Source organism: Oryzias melastigma, linkage group LG9, assembly GCF_002922805.2.
Source record: "Oryzias melastigma strain HK-1 linkage group LG9, ASM292280v2, whole genome shotgun sequence".
Classification (NCBI taxonomy): domain Eukaryota; kingdom Metazoa; phylum Chordata; class Actinopteri; order Beloniformes; family Adrianichthyidae; genus Oryzias; species Oryzias melastigma.
The window spans coordinates 12,304,185-12,318,293 of record NC_050520.1 but is presented as its reverse complement, the minus strand read 5'-3'; the positions used below and the strand labels follow the sequence as shown (position 1 = coordinate 12,318,293).

The 14,109-nt window shown below is 42.5% G+C and overlaps 2 protein-coding genes across 4 annotated transcripts in view; one reads left to right on the top strand and one right to left on the bottom strand.

The window, feature by feature from the left end:
* fam151b (family with sequence similarity 151 member B) overlaps positions 1-1,556 on the top strand; it is a 5,529-nt gene extending 3,973 nt beyond the window's left edge. For all 3 annotated transcript variants that reach the window (XM_036213499.1, XM_036213500.1, XM_024260224.2), the window contains 2 exons: positions 646-781; positions 855-1,556. In XM_036213499.1, the coding sequence (XP_036069392.1) occupies positions 646-781; positions 855-1,008 (290 nt within the window). In that variant the 3' untranslated portion in view covers positions 1,009-1,556. The remainder of the gene's footprint in view (positions 1-645; positions 782-854) is intronic.
* Positions 1,557-4,563: 3,007 nt separating this feature from the next.
* On the bottom strand, positions 4,564-13,433 carry ankrd34bb (ankyrin repeat domain 34Bb). Its single transcript, XM_024260222.2, has 3 exons — positions 12,912-13,433; positions 6,349-6,612; positions 4,564-6,254 (listed from the first exon to the last, which is right to left on the bottom strand). Exons 2-3 carry the CDS (start codon positions 6,549-6,551, stop codon positions 4,769-4,771), a joined length of 1,689 nt encoding a protein of 562 aa, XP_024115990.1. The 5' UTR covers positions 6,552-6,612; positions 12,912-13,433; the 3' UTR covers positions 4,564-4,768.
* Positions 13,434-14,109: the final 676 nt, after the last annotated feature.

Sequence of the window (14,109 nt, the reverse complement as noted above, 5' to 3'; positions counted from 1 at the left end):
TAATGACATCATAATTTTTGTTACTGTGATTCATTCCGTTCATTTGCCTTCCACAGCCAAAAAAAACAGAAAAAAGTCTAAATTAGCCAAAACAACTAGCTTAGAAATATTAGCTGAACTCCAAAACTGCCTAAAGAACCCTAAATTAGCTAAAACATCTAGCATGTAGCTGAAATATTAATTAAACTCCAAAATAGCTTAAAAATTTTTAGTAGGCACCAAAATAATAAAAAAGGTAGCAGAATGACAATTTTTAAACTTTAAAACTGTAACTTTTTAACATAATTATGAATAAAAATGCAGGAATATTATTCCAGAATAAATCAACTTAAACCTTAAATAAATTTCAATTTTTTACTCTCCATAAAAATATATTTTGTCAAAATTATACAAGTTAGAAATGAGCTCAAGATAACATCGGGTCATTAATAATAATAAAATAAAATGATCTGGGGGGCCGGATAGAATTACCCGGAGGGCCGGATCCGGCCCTTATCCGGACCTCATGTGGTCTAAAGCTTCAGTCTTTATGGGTCATAAAAGACGGTGTTCATAGTTTAGTTGCCTCCGTCACAAACTCCTGTCTCTGCGGGGCGGAGCTGCAGCTTCACGGTTTCGGCTCAAGCTTCTGCCTCCGTGTTCCAGGCTACAGCTGGGACATGGTGCAGGAGATGGAGCGGATCTGCAGGGACCTTCAGCATGCCGTCACTTTCCCAGTGCGAGCTGCTCTGCTGGGGCAGTCCCTCCCCCAGCTGTGCTGGCTGCTGCAGCAGTCAGACAGGTGACCCCGCCCCCATGACCTTATGCTAGCTCAAACCTGATGCTCACAGATGTTAACCCGCGTTTCCTCTCAGGTTCTCTCTCACCGTCTGGACCTCCACACAGGATCAGTTCTCTCTTCAGGACCTGCAGAGCTACAGGAGTCGTCTCCACGTCAGTAAGATCTACATCGACCTGCCGGACTCTTTGAGAGCTGAGCTCATGGGCACTGCGGCGCATTCTGAGTAGAGCTTCCTGATGCTGCCCAGGGCAGAGGGGGAGGGACCAAAGAGAGGTTACTTTGTGCTGTAAACTGTGTGGACGATGAAGAAGACAAAGAGGAAGACACTTTGCCATGATTCGGTTCAAACTGGGATTTTTGGTTTCCTTTTGTTTCGATGTATGACGTGTTTTACTAAACAACAACCTAAAAAGTCAGAAAAATACTTTTTACATTTTCTAATGAGCAAAATAATAAAGAAAAACCTTTCAGTTGTTTTATACTAAGCCTGGTTTAATGTAATCAAACAATTCATCCTTTTTAAAGTTATCACAATTAAACACTTTTAGCATAGACCTAACGGTATGCAGTGTGTAGGGACACGGCAATATACTATCCTCACACTGGAGTTATTATACGGTTCAGATTTAAACCAAAAGTTTTGGCATCTATAGTATGTATTCTGTTTGGAACCTTCAGGTAAAATCCTCTTAACTTTTTTAATTACGGGAACCCTTTATCAATTTTGCTCATTGATATGAGGAAATTCAGAGTAAAGACGTTTTCCATACAAACATCCTTTTTGTCAATCTTCTTTATTTTAAGTAAGGAGGAGGCGGAGCTTTGCTCTTTTCTAACCGGCCTGGTATAACAACAAACCGACAGGACAACAAGGACCAAACCCAAGATCATTTCAAACATTAAAACTTTTTCAAAACCTGAAAAATCCTTGATTTGACCTGGAAAAATAAGTGAACCCAGTTAGGAGTCTGAGATCCTCTAGTCGGAAACAAACAGAGAGCAGCATCCAGATGAAGCAGAATAAAGTCAAAGGGTTGAGCAAACTACTCAGCCCGTTAAACTACTTAATCTGAAATAAATTATATTGATAATCACTAATAATGTTTGGTTTTCTCTATAATTCTGCTGTCTTCCCATAGATGATGCACTAGAAATACATTGACCTGTTTTAGGAACAGAAAGGTATTCTGTTTAAATGTGGGACTGGGAGATTTTTTTTTTTATTTCATGTTTGTTTTCTGAGTCAAAAAGTCATTTTCCCATCATTCTAACGGCACATGAACACAGCGTTTCCTATGTTTGCATTTTTCTCTGAAGGACATCAACAAAATCCTGGCACTAAAATGAAAACAGAAGCCACAGTTTTGAAATTAAAACCTAAATGGTGTAATATACATATATGTTTATACACACCTTCTCTTGGTCAAACTCTTGTTAAATTTTAGAACCCTTTGTGGCCATGATTCAAAACGTTTGTGCATAAATTAATTTTGTCCGGTGGAGCTCCATCTTTCATCCCTCAAAAATATTCTGTAATTTCAGCTGCAGGAAGAAGCTCGTGGTTTCATTCTGACTGATATTAAAAGCTGAAAAACTGGAACATCCTGAAACGTCTTGGAGTTGTTGAACTTTGCTGTCTTGGTTTCTAAACTGAACTGGTTTGAGGCTCTGCAGGAAGCAGAGATAGAAGTACGTCTTCTAGAGCGTGTCTGCAGTGGGTGGGACGACACCTTCCAGCACTAGATGGCGTTGTGTGTTTTGTTGATAGAGCTGTTGGAGTTTGCTCTTCAATTCTGAAGTAGTTACAATAGAACACAGAGCTTTAAAGTTCATTAATTTAATTCATCTGAGCTCCAAGTGAGAACTAATGGAATCAGTAAACTTATTGTCCTTATAACAGTTCATTGAGCTGTTCTAGAGCAACGGCTCTATCTCAGTGTAGAGGCGACTTTCCTGTTGAAGCCTCCTGACGAGCCGATGGGTTCTGGTTGTTGATGCTCTATCTTATAAATACGCCACAGTCCATTCCATTGCTTTGAGTGTTTATTTTTACAAAAACAGTGATTTTAAATAATACGATTGCTTTGTATGAGTTGATGAACCTCATTAACGAAGGAAGAAGAAAGACGACTGCAAAGGAAATGTTGGCATAGCGGCCAACAAAAACAAACCTCCCAAGCTCTGCTCTCCTCCAATGTGCATATAAACAACACTTTGGCTTTTATAATCATTCTGTTTCATTCTTAAATACAGCCAAACATTCAAATTAACTAACGGACAATAAGAACCAATGAGGTTCATGAAGGGAAATGCAGAGGAAACACACACCAGCAAGTCTTGAACTGATTGTTCTGAGAACATCCCATTGACAAACAATGAACCGAAGCAATAAGCTAGTTTTAGGCTCGAGGTTCGGAGGCTCTTGATCACCTTTATGCAAAGCTTCTACAAACAATGTTAAAGTACAGACATGCATTTGGTCAGTCAGGGTGAAAGGTAATGATTGTGGCTCTGGGATGGAGGCTAAAGCTTTGCAGGGTTTGTTTTGAGGGTCTTAAAGGACGCCCTCTGGTTTCCCAGCTATCACAGAGGCAGAAATCTTCTGCACAAATATTTTTGTTCTGTCTGTGAGCAGCATTTGGAGGATTTGCCTCCATAAGAAAACTACATTTAAAATTGGACATTCCTTGTGGAAAAGGACTGATCCAGCTGTCAACTACTTCTTTGGTTGTCGTCTCAATGAGACAGAGAAGCTTCAAAATAGAAGAAAACTTCAATATAGAAAAAATTGGGATTTTTACTTTAAAGGGGTGATACCAATTGTTTTCTTAAGCCTTTCAGTGTGATCTATATCCATATATATGATCCTATACTACCTTTGGAACACAAAAAAACAAATTACTTATGAAATATTTATTATTTTTGAAGTGTTTTTTTCTGAAGTAAAACGACTCGATTCCTGAGGCTCTGCCTGCCGCTGTGTTTGGGCTGCCGGGAATTTCACGATGTCATCCTAGAGTCTTTGGTAGTGATTCTGCATTTCCCACACGAACAGAATCCACATTTTTTTAAAAATGGATGCACATACCATACATCTGCCTTTAGCAGCCCCAACCATCACTACACTGGTTCACAACACAAATACACGCGACATCTGTACGACTGTGCCCGACAGGGGGGGGGGGGTCTTAAAGGAGTCCCACATCTAAAGTAACAAACACCGGCTGGAGCTTTAATTCATTGAAGACAGGATACAACTGGAAGATATACGGTATTCTGCATCTAAAATGAAAGTTTTTTTTCTTGTTTTTGTGAGTATGGGAGGGGCTGCTGTCGAGAGTGCAGGTTTTTAGGGGATTACTCATAAATGATTGACTTGGGTTTCCTTATAGTGAGGAATGAACAGTATAATACACTTAAAAGCTCAAAAAGTTGATTTTTCATGGTATGGCCCCTTGAAGGTAAAGGAGTTTTCTAAGCAGCTCTGTAACTTTGTATCAAAAATTTAGCTTTTTTCTTTTAAATTTCAAAAAGCCATGATATTATATGGAGTTTTTAGAGCATTTCCATGGAGCTTGGAGGTCAGATTTCCTCTGCTGGCTCGCTGTTCTAGAGATATGAAACTTTGACACATGTCAACATGATGTCTTGCTTTGGCAGAGAGCAGGTCAGCTTTTACTTGCTGCTGGTTGGTTTGATCATGTGATTTGGGTTTCGGATCTAACAACACTCGATTTGTGTAACCAGGCGCAGATGAGGCAGGATAGCTTGGAAGGCAGGACTGGGTTTGGCCACTTTGCTTTAAAATTGTTAGGCTCTAACCTGTGAAGCTGGAAATTTGTGAGTAAAATGTTAAATTGCACATAATCAGAACATCAATACTGCATTTAGCCTTAAAGCACAAATGAAGTGGCATTGGTACTGGAGTTCCTTTCACAGGTTTGTTTGACGGAGTTCTTTCCATCCGTAGAGATGTCATACAGTCTCCTAGCGCCCAAATGTTTCCTCAAAATTGGCCAGTTGTTTGATCTGTTCGCTCTGCATGGAGTGGCGTCTCCACAGCATCTTCTTGGCCTTCAGGTCTGGTGGAAAACCAGGTGCACACGGAACCACTGGTTTGGACAGAACAGCGCTGAGGGTCTTCTTACTTCCACTCACTGGGTACGTGGAACTGGAGCTTACACCGATATTGGGAATGGGAACATGGGGGTTCAGAGGGGGGAGGTACCCCGGGCGAGTATGAGCAATGTGATCCAGGAGAAGAGCTCCTGAGCCTCTTCGCTCTAGTCCAGCACCACGCCTCTGCTGGACCGAGCTCTCCAGGGACTCCCTGGATCCTGACAGAGTGGAGGGTCTGCTGTTGATCAGCTTATGCCTCTCTGGTCCTGACCCAGCTCCAGCACTGCTTTTCACCAGTCTGTCTCGGTTCCCGACCTGCAGCAGTTGGGAGTCCGAGCTGTAGTGGTCGATGCCGATGTTTCTGCGATGAACCACATTTTGCAGACTGGAAACAGTCAACTGTCTGAGACTATCAGAGGATCCCTCATTCACTGGGCTGGATTCATGGGCAAACGGGAGGCTGTCTTGATGTAAGTTTGGGTGGGAAGCAGAATGCAAAGAACTAGCAGCGCTGTCGTAGGACATTTTCCTCCCCAAGCCTCTCCTTCCCCCTCCTCCCTTGGACTCATTAGATAGCATGTTTTCTAGAGCCTTCTGTAGCCCTGCTGCGTCTTTCACATCAATGCTGTGGTGACGTGAAACTGCCAGTCTTCTTTGTGTGATCAGGTCATTGACTTTGAAGAAGATCTCCTCCTGAGGTATCATTTCCAGAGGCTCTTCTATCAGTGAGGTGCTCTGACTCTGCAGCAACAGTGAAGGACTCTTACATCCCAGTTCTGAGTGGAGCCTGAGGAGATTAGATCTCTTGTCTGCCCCAGGAACACAGAAAGGGCTAGATTGTTTGGTTGGAGAACCAGGTCGAGATAAAAACTTGCACAACCCAAAATCTAAAGACTGGGGATCTCTAAGGCCAAGAACAGGACTGCCGGGTTGTGGGGCAGAGGCTACCAAGTGTCCCTGTGAGGAAGATGGTAGATGGACGTCGTTGGGCGTCAGGCAGCTAGGTGCTGAGGTGTGAACCAGGCGTCCTTCCAGCTCAGGAGGTGGAGGAACATTCAGGTACTGCTTTGTCTTTTGTTGGCCTGAAGGCGTTTTGTTGGTGGTGATGATGATGACCTCCTTTCCCTTTGCCCTACAGGCATCCAGGATCACGTCGAGGATGTCCCTGTTGCCCGAGTTGACGGCATAAACTAACGCTGACACGCCAGCATGATCCTCAAGGGTTGGATCAGCACCATTGCTTAGCAGGAGCGACACGATCTCAGTCCCCGTCTGTTCTAGACATGCGTGCATCAGAGCCGTTTTCCCTGTCTTGTCCTGAATGTTCGGATCAGCGCCACTTTCCAGAAGATACCTGGTGACAGGAAATTCAACATTTATTCAACCACAAGAGCAAAAGACATAAATGCACCTGCTTAAGAATGATTAGACATTCGTGAAAACCGTACCGGACCATCCTGTGTTTGGGGACACTCAAGGTGTCCGTGTGCTGAGTCTTACAGGCCACCATGAGCGGCGTCTCGCCATGCTCATTGCTCTCATTAATGTAAGCCCCTCCCTCCAGGAGCAGCCGAGTGAGGCGGAGTCGACTCAGATAAACAGCCTTCAGCAGGGAGTTGCCGTCCGTTCGGACTTCTGTGGACTCGTGCATTGCTGTGATCCTTGGTGCAGGATGGCTCCTTCTTCAACTAAAGGTGCGCACGGTGCAGCACCTGCAACAAGAGGAGGATCAGAGGTTTCAGGGGTTCTTCAAATGTAAACACCAGAAAGTGATTTGATCTGGAGATCCGAGACGTAAAACTAAGAGAGAGTGTCTCAAATTTGGAGGTTGATGACTGGTCATAGTCTTGCCGTTTTCTCACCATGTTGATAATGAGGTGCAGATACTTTTTCTAACACTGTTACTAGAGCGGTTCTTCTATTGTGTAAAAACAGAAATGAGGAATGTGAGTGCATTCTTAAGAATGCTCATAGACAATGATATAAATGGGCCCTGTGATGGACCTACAACCATGGTGTACCGCTTCTTCGCCCAACAGTGAGTTAGTAAAAGCATTGGTCACCTCTACGTGTGCATACAGGCCGTCTGCAGGTAAACAGTGGTCTAACCCAGCGGTGTCCAAATCCAGTCCTCAACCAACCAACCTGCCATTGAAGCTCCTTATTGGCCAAACACACCTGATCCAGGTAATCAGCAGCAAATAAGGCAGGATTTCTGGAAAACCAGCAGGAGGCCGGCTCTCATGGCCTAGACTTGGACACCCCGGGTCTAACCTGCACACAGGTGGCCCGTACAAACTAGTGAGGTCTTAAACCGCATGATGAAAATGTTCAAGCACATTTTTCAGCAAGCATGCTGTGAGCCACAGGTCGTAGTGAACACTCATACAGCACATAAGGGTCAGTAGGTGAGATCAGACGTGTTGTACAGGTTTTTTCTTTTTTAACCACCTTCAAATCCTGCAGAATGTTTAAGGGGGCCGTATGTGCTGTCAATGTGATACGTGCGGACCACCTTTGTGCCTCGTGTGGGTTTGCCCGATTTGTAGAAAATTTGTATCTAGTCGTAAAGGCAGTTGTGACTAATGCTTTACTAATGACAAGAGTGTGAAATAAGGAAACTACACAACAGCATCACCTGTCCACTATAAGGGCATGCATCTCTCACGTTATCCTTAGAAATACTTCACGATACGTACCCAACCACATGCACAACAACCACACTTTCATTATAGAGCTAAATGCCATCAAAACAGCATAAAAAATTTGAGAAAAGCCTAAATTAGCTAAAACAGACAAAAACTTTTTTTAAAAGCCACTTACCATGTAGCTGAAATATAAGCTAAACTCCAAAATAGCCTAAACAAATCTTAGTAAATGCCAAAATAGTCCAAAAAGCTGCAGAATGACAATTTTTTAAATGTTAAAACTGTAACTTTTTATCATAATTCTGAATAATAAAAAGGCAGGAATATTATTCCAGAATAAATCAACTCAAACCACTCCACTCATGTGTCAACCTCCATACAGGTGCATGTGACTGTAGCTGTAGACAGCAGCAACCATGACTCTGGAAGGAATTCAGCAGTCTTAGAAAATGGATGAATAAACAGGTGTTTATATCAAAGGAGTCTGTTTAGTCCGATTGTAACCATTCTTACTCTCTGTCCGGCATAAATGAAGAGCAGGGCGAGAACACCCGCCGCCATCATCAGATCTGACTGCAGAGACAGCCGTCATTCTTCATGGCGTCAACAGCAGCTCAAACGTACTTGATGGAGACACTGCTAATGCATCTGATTGGCTCCAGCTCTCTGCCGACCCTGAGCAGCGAACAGGCCAGAGAAAACTTTTTGAAGGTTTCCATGGAAACAACATTTGATTACCACAGCAGATTCCGTCACGTGAATAGTGGTATTGTTAGTGTGCTGAAGCACAACAAAACTCCTGGATAAACAGCAGCTGTAGGCTGAGAGCCTGAAGACGAGTAACTCAAGGCAGGATGAAGAAAGGAGGAGCTGTGGTGACCTTCACAGCTGCCCAGACCTTTGTTTACCCGTTATGTAAGGCTGCAGCGCTGCTGCTACTGCTTCACTAATGCTCTGTGAGGATTTGACAACATGGGTGATGTGCACACGTCTGCACTCAGACTCATCAGTTCCTCCTGCATTACTCGGTCGTCACACTTCTGCTCCACCTGGAACCCTGATGGAGTCCAGATGGACTCCCCCAAAACAAAGGCCAACATGCAGGACCTGAAAAACTCATCAATACCACACAGGAAACGTCACTTAAAATTGCTTTTCTCCATCAAAGGGTTAACTGCTCAACACCGCACAGAGATCACCACAATAATGTCCCAAGAGTATTAGTAAAACATTCTCAACATCAGCAAAACACAAAGACGAGTCCCTGTCTTCCATCCTTGAACCCCGCTGAACGTGGAGAGCTCTGTGGGTGGAGTGGACAGGTTTGGGCGACACGCTCCTGCAAACGCCTCCCTTTCTCCAAAGGTCAACAAAATGTGACCTCCTGTTTGGAAATTCTGACTGCTGCTATCCCAAACGCACGACTCCACCCCAACACGATGTTGCCATGACAACCACGGAAACTGTGAAATGCACGTGGATGAAATTAATCTATTGGTGATATTTGACCTTAAATAGAATGAAAACTGTAAAAACCGGTCAAATAAAATGACTGCATGTACAGAGGAGTTTGCTGGAACAGATCACTGTTCTATCCACTTTAGTACTGTCACCATAAGTCAACTAATCAACGACTAATCGACTATTAAAATAGTCGACGACTAATTTAGTAGTCGATTAGCCGTTACTTCATATTATATGGAGTCAGAATGTAGTAAAGTTGAAAGTTATGATGACATCCTGCTAGCTTTTTAGACTATTTTTGCATTTATTAAGGTTTTTTAGGCTAATTTGGAGTTTAGCTAATGTTTCAGCTACATGCTAGCTGTTTCAGCTTATTTAGGCTTTTTTGTTTAAAGTTTTTAGGCTTTTTTGGAGTTAGACTAATATTTACACACTAGCTCTTTTGACTAATTGAGGCTTCTTTCCGTTTCTTTAGGGTATTTTGAAACTTAGCTACTTTTAAGCTACATGCTAGCTGTTTCAGCTAACCTATTTTTTCAGTTTTTTAGGCTAAATTGGCATCTAACTAATATTTTAGCTGGCTATCAGCTTCACCGTTTTCAGCTATCGTTTTCAGCATCTTCAGTGGCCAAATTCAGCTTACAGCATTCACACTAGCATTATCACAGGTAATGCTATATATCTAGTTTTTAGTTAGTTTAAAGCTAAAGATGGTTAAGATGTGTGCTTTACATCCAGTTTGCCCATGACCTGATTGGTTGACTAATCGAAAAAAATAATCGTGGATTAGTCGACTATTAAAATAATTGTTTGTGGCAGCAGTACTGTGTAGTTCAAATGTCACACTCACTGCAAAACTCCAGCTGCAAGCTCCACATGTAATCCAACATGATACATTGAGATGGGGCATCACGCTGACTGAAGCAAAACACAGATATTCTGCAGGATTACAATGAAGTTATCAATGCAATCTTTAACAAAACCATCAATAAATTAATCAATAAATACAAATACATAATGGATGACATCAGTAAAATCCTCAATATGGTCAAAAGTCAAACTGAATGATGTTGCCAATTAATTTATTCATTATCAAAATCAAATGCAGTTGATTATGATCATTTTTAACAATCATTAATTGTGAATATTCATGATTGTTAATTAATAAATGACGTCAAAATAGCTCTTGATGAAGTCACTGATAAGATGGTCAAACTTCACAAGTCAGTAAAATCAATCTTGTCACCAGAGATCATTAAAGGTCATCTCCAGTCATGTCATCTCCAGTCATCTTCCCAGTGGTCTTTTAATGATGATGAAGTCATTTTAGACTAAATTTAAAAACCTGTGTCGATTTCTAGGACATAGTTTCTGCAGAGCAGCAGGAGTTTATTAGAAATTCATCTCTGAGTTGTGGGCAGACCTGCCCGCCCATACTTCCCATCATCCCTTTGTTTACGCCCTCTCCCCCTAGCTAACAGTCCCTCACACTCCCAACCTAACATTAGCGGTGCAACAAAAATGGTGATCAATATCAGAGCTATCCAGTTTAGATCCAGATTCCCAACGAGGAAAACAAAGACGTTCATGGATCTGTTTGTCTGGAAGTGGATGATCAGAATGGAGCGGAGCAGAGAACTTGTGGCCCCACCCAGGATGTTTTCTGTCACAAATACGACTTTTATGGATCCACATTTTTTGTCTGTTCATGATTCACCACAGCTGGACTAAAGAATACTAAGAAACGCAGTTTTAAGTTGAATTTTACTTAAATTTGTTCAGAAAAAATTCCACGAGAACGTGTTAACTCTTTAACAGCTGAGCTCCAGTGTTTATGTTCTTAGATTTATTGTAATTTTTCTACCATAAACACGATCAATATAATTCCAGTAGATTTTACTGGAATTATATTGATCGTGTTAATGGTTGAAAAATTACAGTTTGTTAAAGATTTTCTGTTTTAAAGTCATGAAAATCCTGTTTTGAGTTTTTTACATGTCTGAGTGGTATTTTTCTTGAGCGGCTGGGTGGCTCAGTGGGCTAGGTGAAGGGCTGGCACTCAGGAGCCCTGGGTTCGATTCCCAGGGTTGTCCACTGATCCCCATTCAGATTGGGTCCTTAGGTAAGACCCTTGATGCTGCTGCCTAACTGGGTCCCTGTGCCCCTCAAGTACAGGGTTGTGTCAGGAAGGGCATCCGGGGTAAAAACTAAAATCACTGATGAGAAACAGTGGCTGCTGTTACGCTGTGGCAACCCCGAAAGTGAACAACAACAAGTGGTATTTTTCTTCTGAAAGAGAACAAATGTAATAAGAAATCATTTAGTTTTTGCATTTAGTTTTTGCATTTCCGAGTATTTCTCCTCTTAAATCACAGGTGTTGAACTCCAGGCCTCAAGGGCCGGTGTCCTACATGTTTTCCAACCAACCTGCCTTTGAAGCTCCTTATTGGTCAAACACACCTGATCCAGGTAATCAGCAGGAGATGAGGCAGGATTTCTGGAAAACCAGGACGTCGGCCCTCGAGGACTTGAGTTTGACACCCCTGTCTTAAATCAATCAAACTGTCTTGGACAGACTCTGTCTGAATGAATGATCTTCTTTCCATCAACAGCTCTGCTGCACATGCACTAAACCCTCATCTGTTCCTAGTGTCTAGTTCAGGTTCTGGAGAAGAGAAGATGGTATCTTCACATTGACTGCAGTCAAATGAGCCGCCGTTCACATTTCTGTGGTCAAATCAGCATCACTGGATTTTTGGTGTGAGTTTCATCCAATACTTACGGTAGCAGGACTGAGAACGCTGGAAAATCTCCACCAGACTCCACGGAGCTTCTTGATGTGACCACGGAAATGTGAACGGCGGCTCATTTGACCGCAGTTGGAAAGGATTGTAAATCAATGAAAGAGCATTTTGATGTTAGCTTTCATTATTTTATCAAGAACTCTGAGAAACCAATGATTGAATGTATTGATCACAGTCAATAAACATTGGAGAATTAGCTAAAAGAGTCTTTGGTGAACTGGAAGGAGAAAGAATCAGGATTTTGGAGGAAGTTCTGTCCATGAAGATCTTCACTTCCTCGTCCAGCTGACATCCGGATCAGAACGGCTGGACTTTACCCAGATTGATTGATGTTTTTATGTAGCAGCCGTGAAGATTTATACTAGTGAGACACAGAGCTATCATAATCAGACAGGGGGGATCAGGGGGCAGAGCAACAAAAGCCACGCCCCCTCAGAGGAGATTTGGGAAACAGAAGCTTCAGATCAACATGAAAAATGTCTTTTTAAGACATTTAGGTTGAGGGATTTTTGGTTAAAAATGTCATAATCATAATTAAAACAATACGGAGAACATTTTTTAAATAGAAAAAAATGGTCATAGGAGGACTCTAAGCGTCACTGGCGACGCCTCAGGTGTTAAAGGGTTGAAGAAGCACAAATATTTTCATAGGAGTGAGTCTTTAAGGACATTGAACACAAAGTTATCAATGCAAATGTTTAAAACATCAGAGACATAACACACACATATCAATTTGACATGAGGAATGAAGCCAACAAAAGAATCATAAATTAGGCTAAAACTAGTGACATCATCCGAGCATCATCGACTAGTTTAATTTTGTCTTCAGAATCAGATATTTGAATTCAGAGCAGAAACTCATGACCCCCTCCCTCCCCCCTGTGGGGTCAGCCTGGCATTGAAGTTGCCCCAACAGACAGAATGTGTGATGAAGGAGGCAGCAGAGAAAGGTCACTCCACCACCCTCGTCAGTCTGCGCGGTCTACATGACTTTTGCTCCAGAAAAAAATATAGAAACACAGATTAAAAAGTTAAGTGTCACGCGGGGCAGAGTTCCTCCCGGCATCGACAGGTGCCCCGCGCGCGGGAACTCACCTGCAGATGATCCAACCATCAGGCTGTCGGAGCTGCGGCTCCCTCCAGGTGCGCGTCGCCTCTTGGAGCCAGCGCGTGAGGAGCGCACGAGGGCAGAGCGAGGCGGCGCGCGCAGCCAATCGCAGCGCAGCCTTGGCTCGAGCTTTGCGCAAGTGAAGTTCACTTCTTTTCATGTGCGTGATGACGTCAGCGCCGCGAGCGTCACTGCAGGGGTTCAAGGCTGCAGGCGCGCGCGCCCATACCGCTCCTGATTATACAACCCTGTGCGCGCGCGTGCGTGCCGGGCTGAACAGAAGGACTGTAGCATCAGAAGGATGCCTGAAGACTCTCCTGATGCTGCGGTCTGCAGTCACAACAGCCTCTGACGCGCGGACACACCTGAGGGTCTGTTTGTGTGTCTTTCAGGTCAGATTTCATCCCTCAGGTGGGCAGATGTTTGTCTTTCTTCACCTGCTCAGGACCTCAAACAGTAAAACAGCATCAATATTAAAACATGACAAAGTAACAACCAGAAAAAAACTTCAAACTGTCCAAATCCAAGTATCAGTAGTATCTGTGTGTTTTTTTTAGGTATGGGAACTAAAATGTGAAATAAAAAAAGTTCATTTTATTTATTTAGGAATATACATAAAACTAGAATATCCATTAATACATGTATGAAAACAAAGCATAATACTACAGTACAACTGATGGGATTTTAACTTTACATTTCAGAATAGAGAGCAGAAAAAAGAAGATACAAACCTTTTCATAACATGCACATTTAACATGTATCACATTCTTTGCCACACATCAACATACTTTGTCATTTTTTTAGGTTGTCCCACTGTTTTTTGGCCTATAAGGGGGAAATCTTTTCCAGCAGAGCCATTTTCTTCAGGATTATCCTGGAAAAACACATCAAACGAAGAGGGAGAGATAACAGGGTCAATCCCTCTCCAAAATGTTCCACGTTAAAACACAAAAGACACTAAACTCTACTGCAGCGGTCACCAACTCTGTTCTGCTCGTTTTACAGCTAACCTTGTTTAAGCTTCTTCTGCTCACCTGGATCAGGTATGTTCAATCAGAAACTGAACTAATTCAATCCAGCTAACCGGGAATTACTGCAGCAGGATTGTTACATTTCAGATCAAAATAATGTTAAAATGTTTTATGTTAATCATCAAAACCACAAACTTATCAGTTTACAGTTTTT

Bases quoted from the DNA above. Each gene is read 5' to 3' on its own strand.
- ankrd34bb (XM_024260222.2), bottom strand. From the start codon at position 6,551: ATGCACGAGTCCACAGAAGTCCGAACGGACGGCAACTCCCTGCTGAAG. The intron at 6,255-6,348 runs GTACGGTTTTCA...TCCTGTCACCAG, and splicing joins CCCAAACACAGGATGGTCCG to GTATCTTCTGGAAAGTGGCG.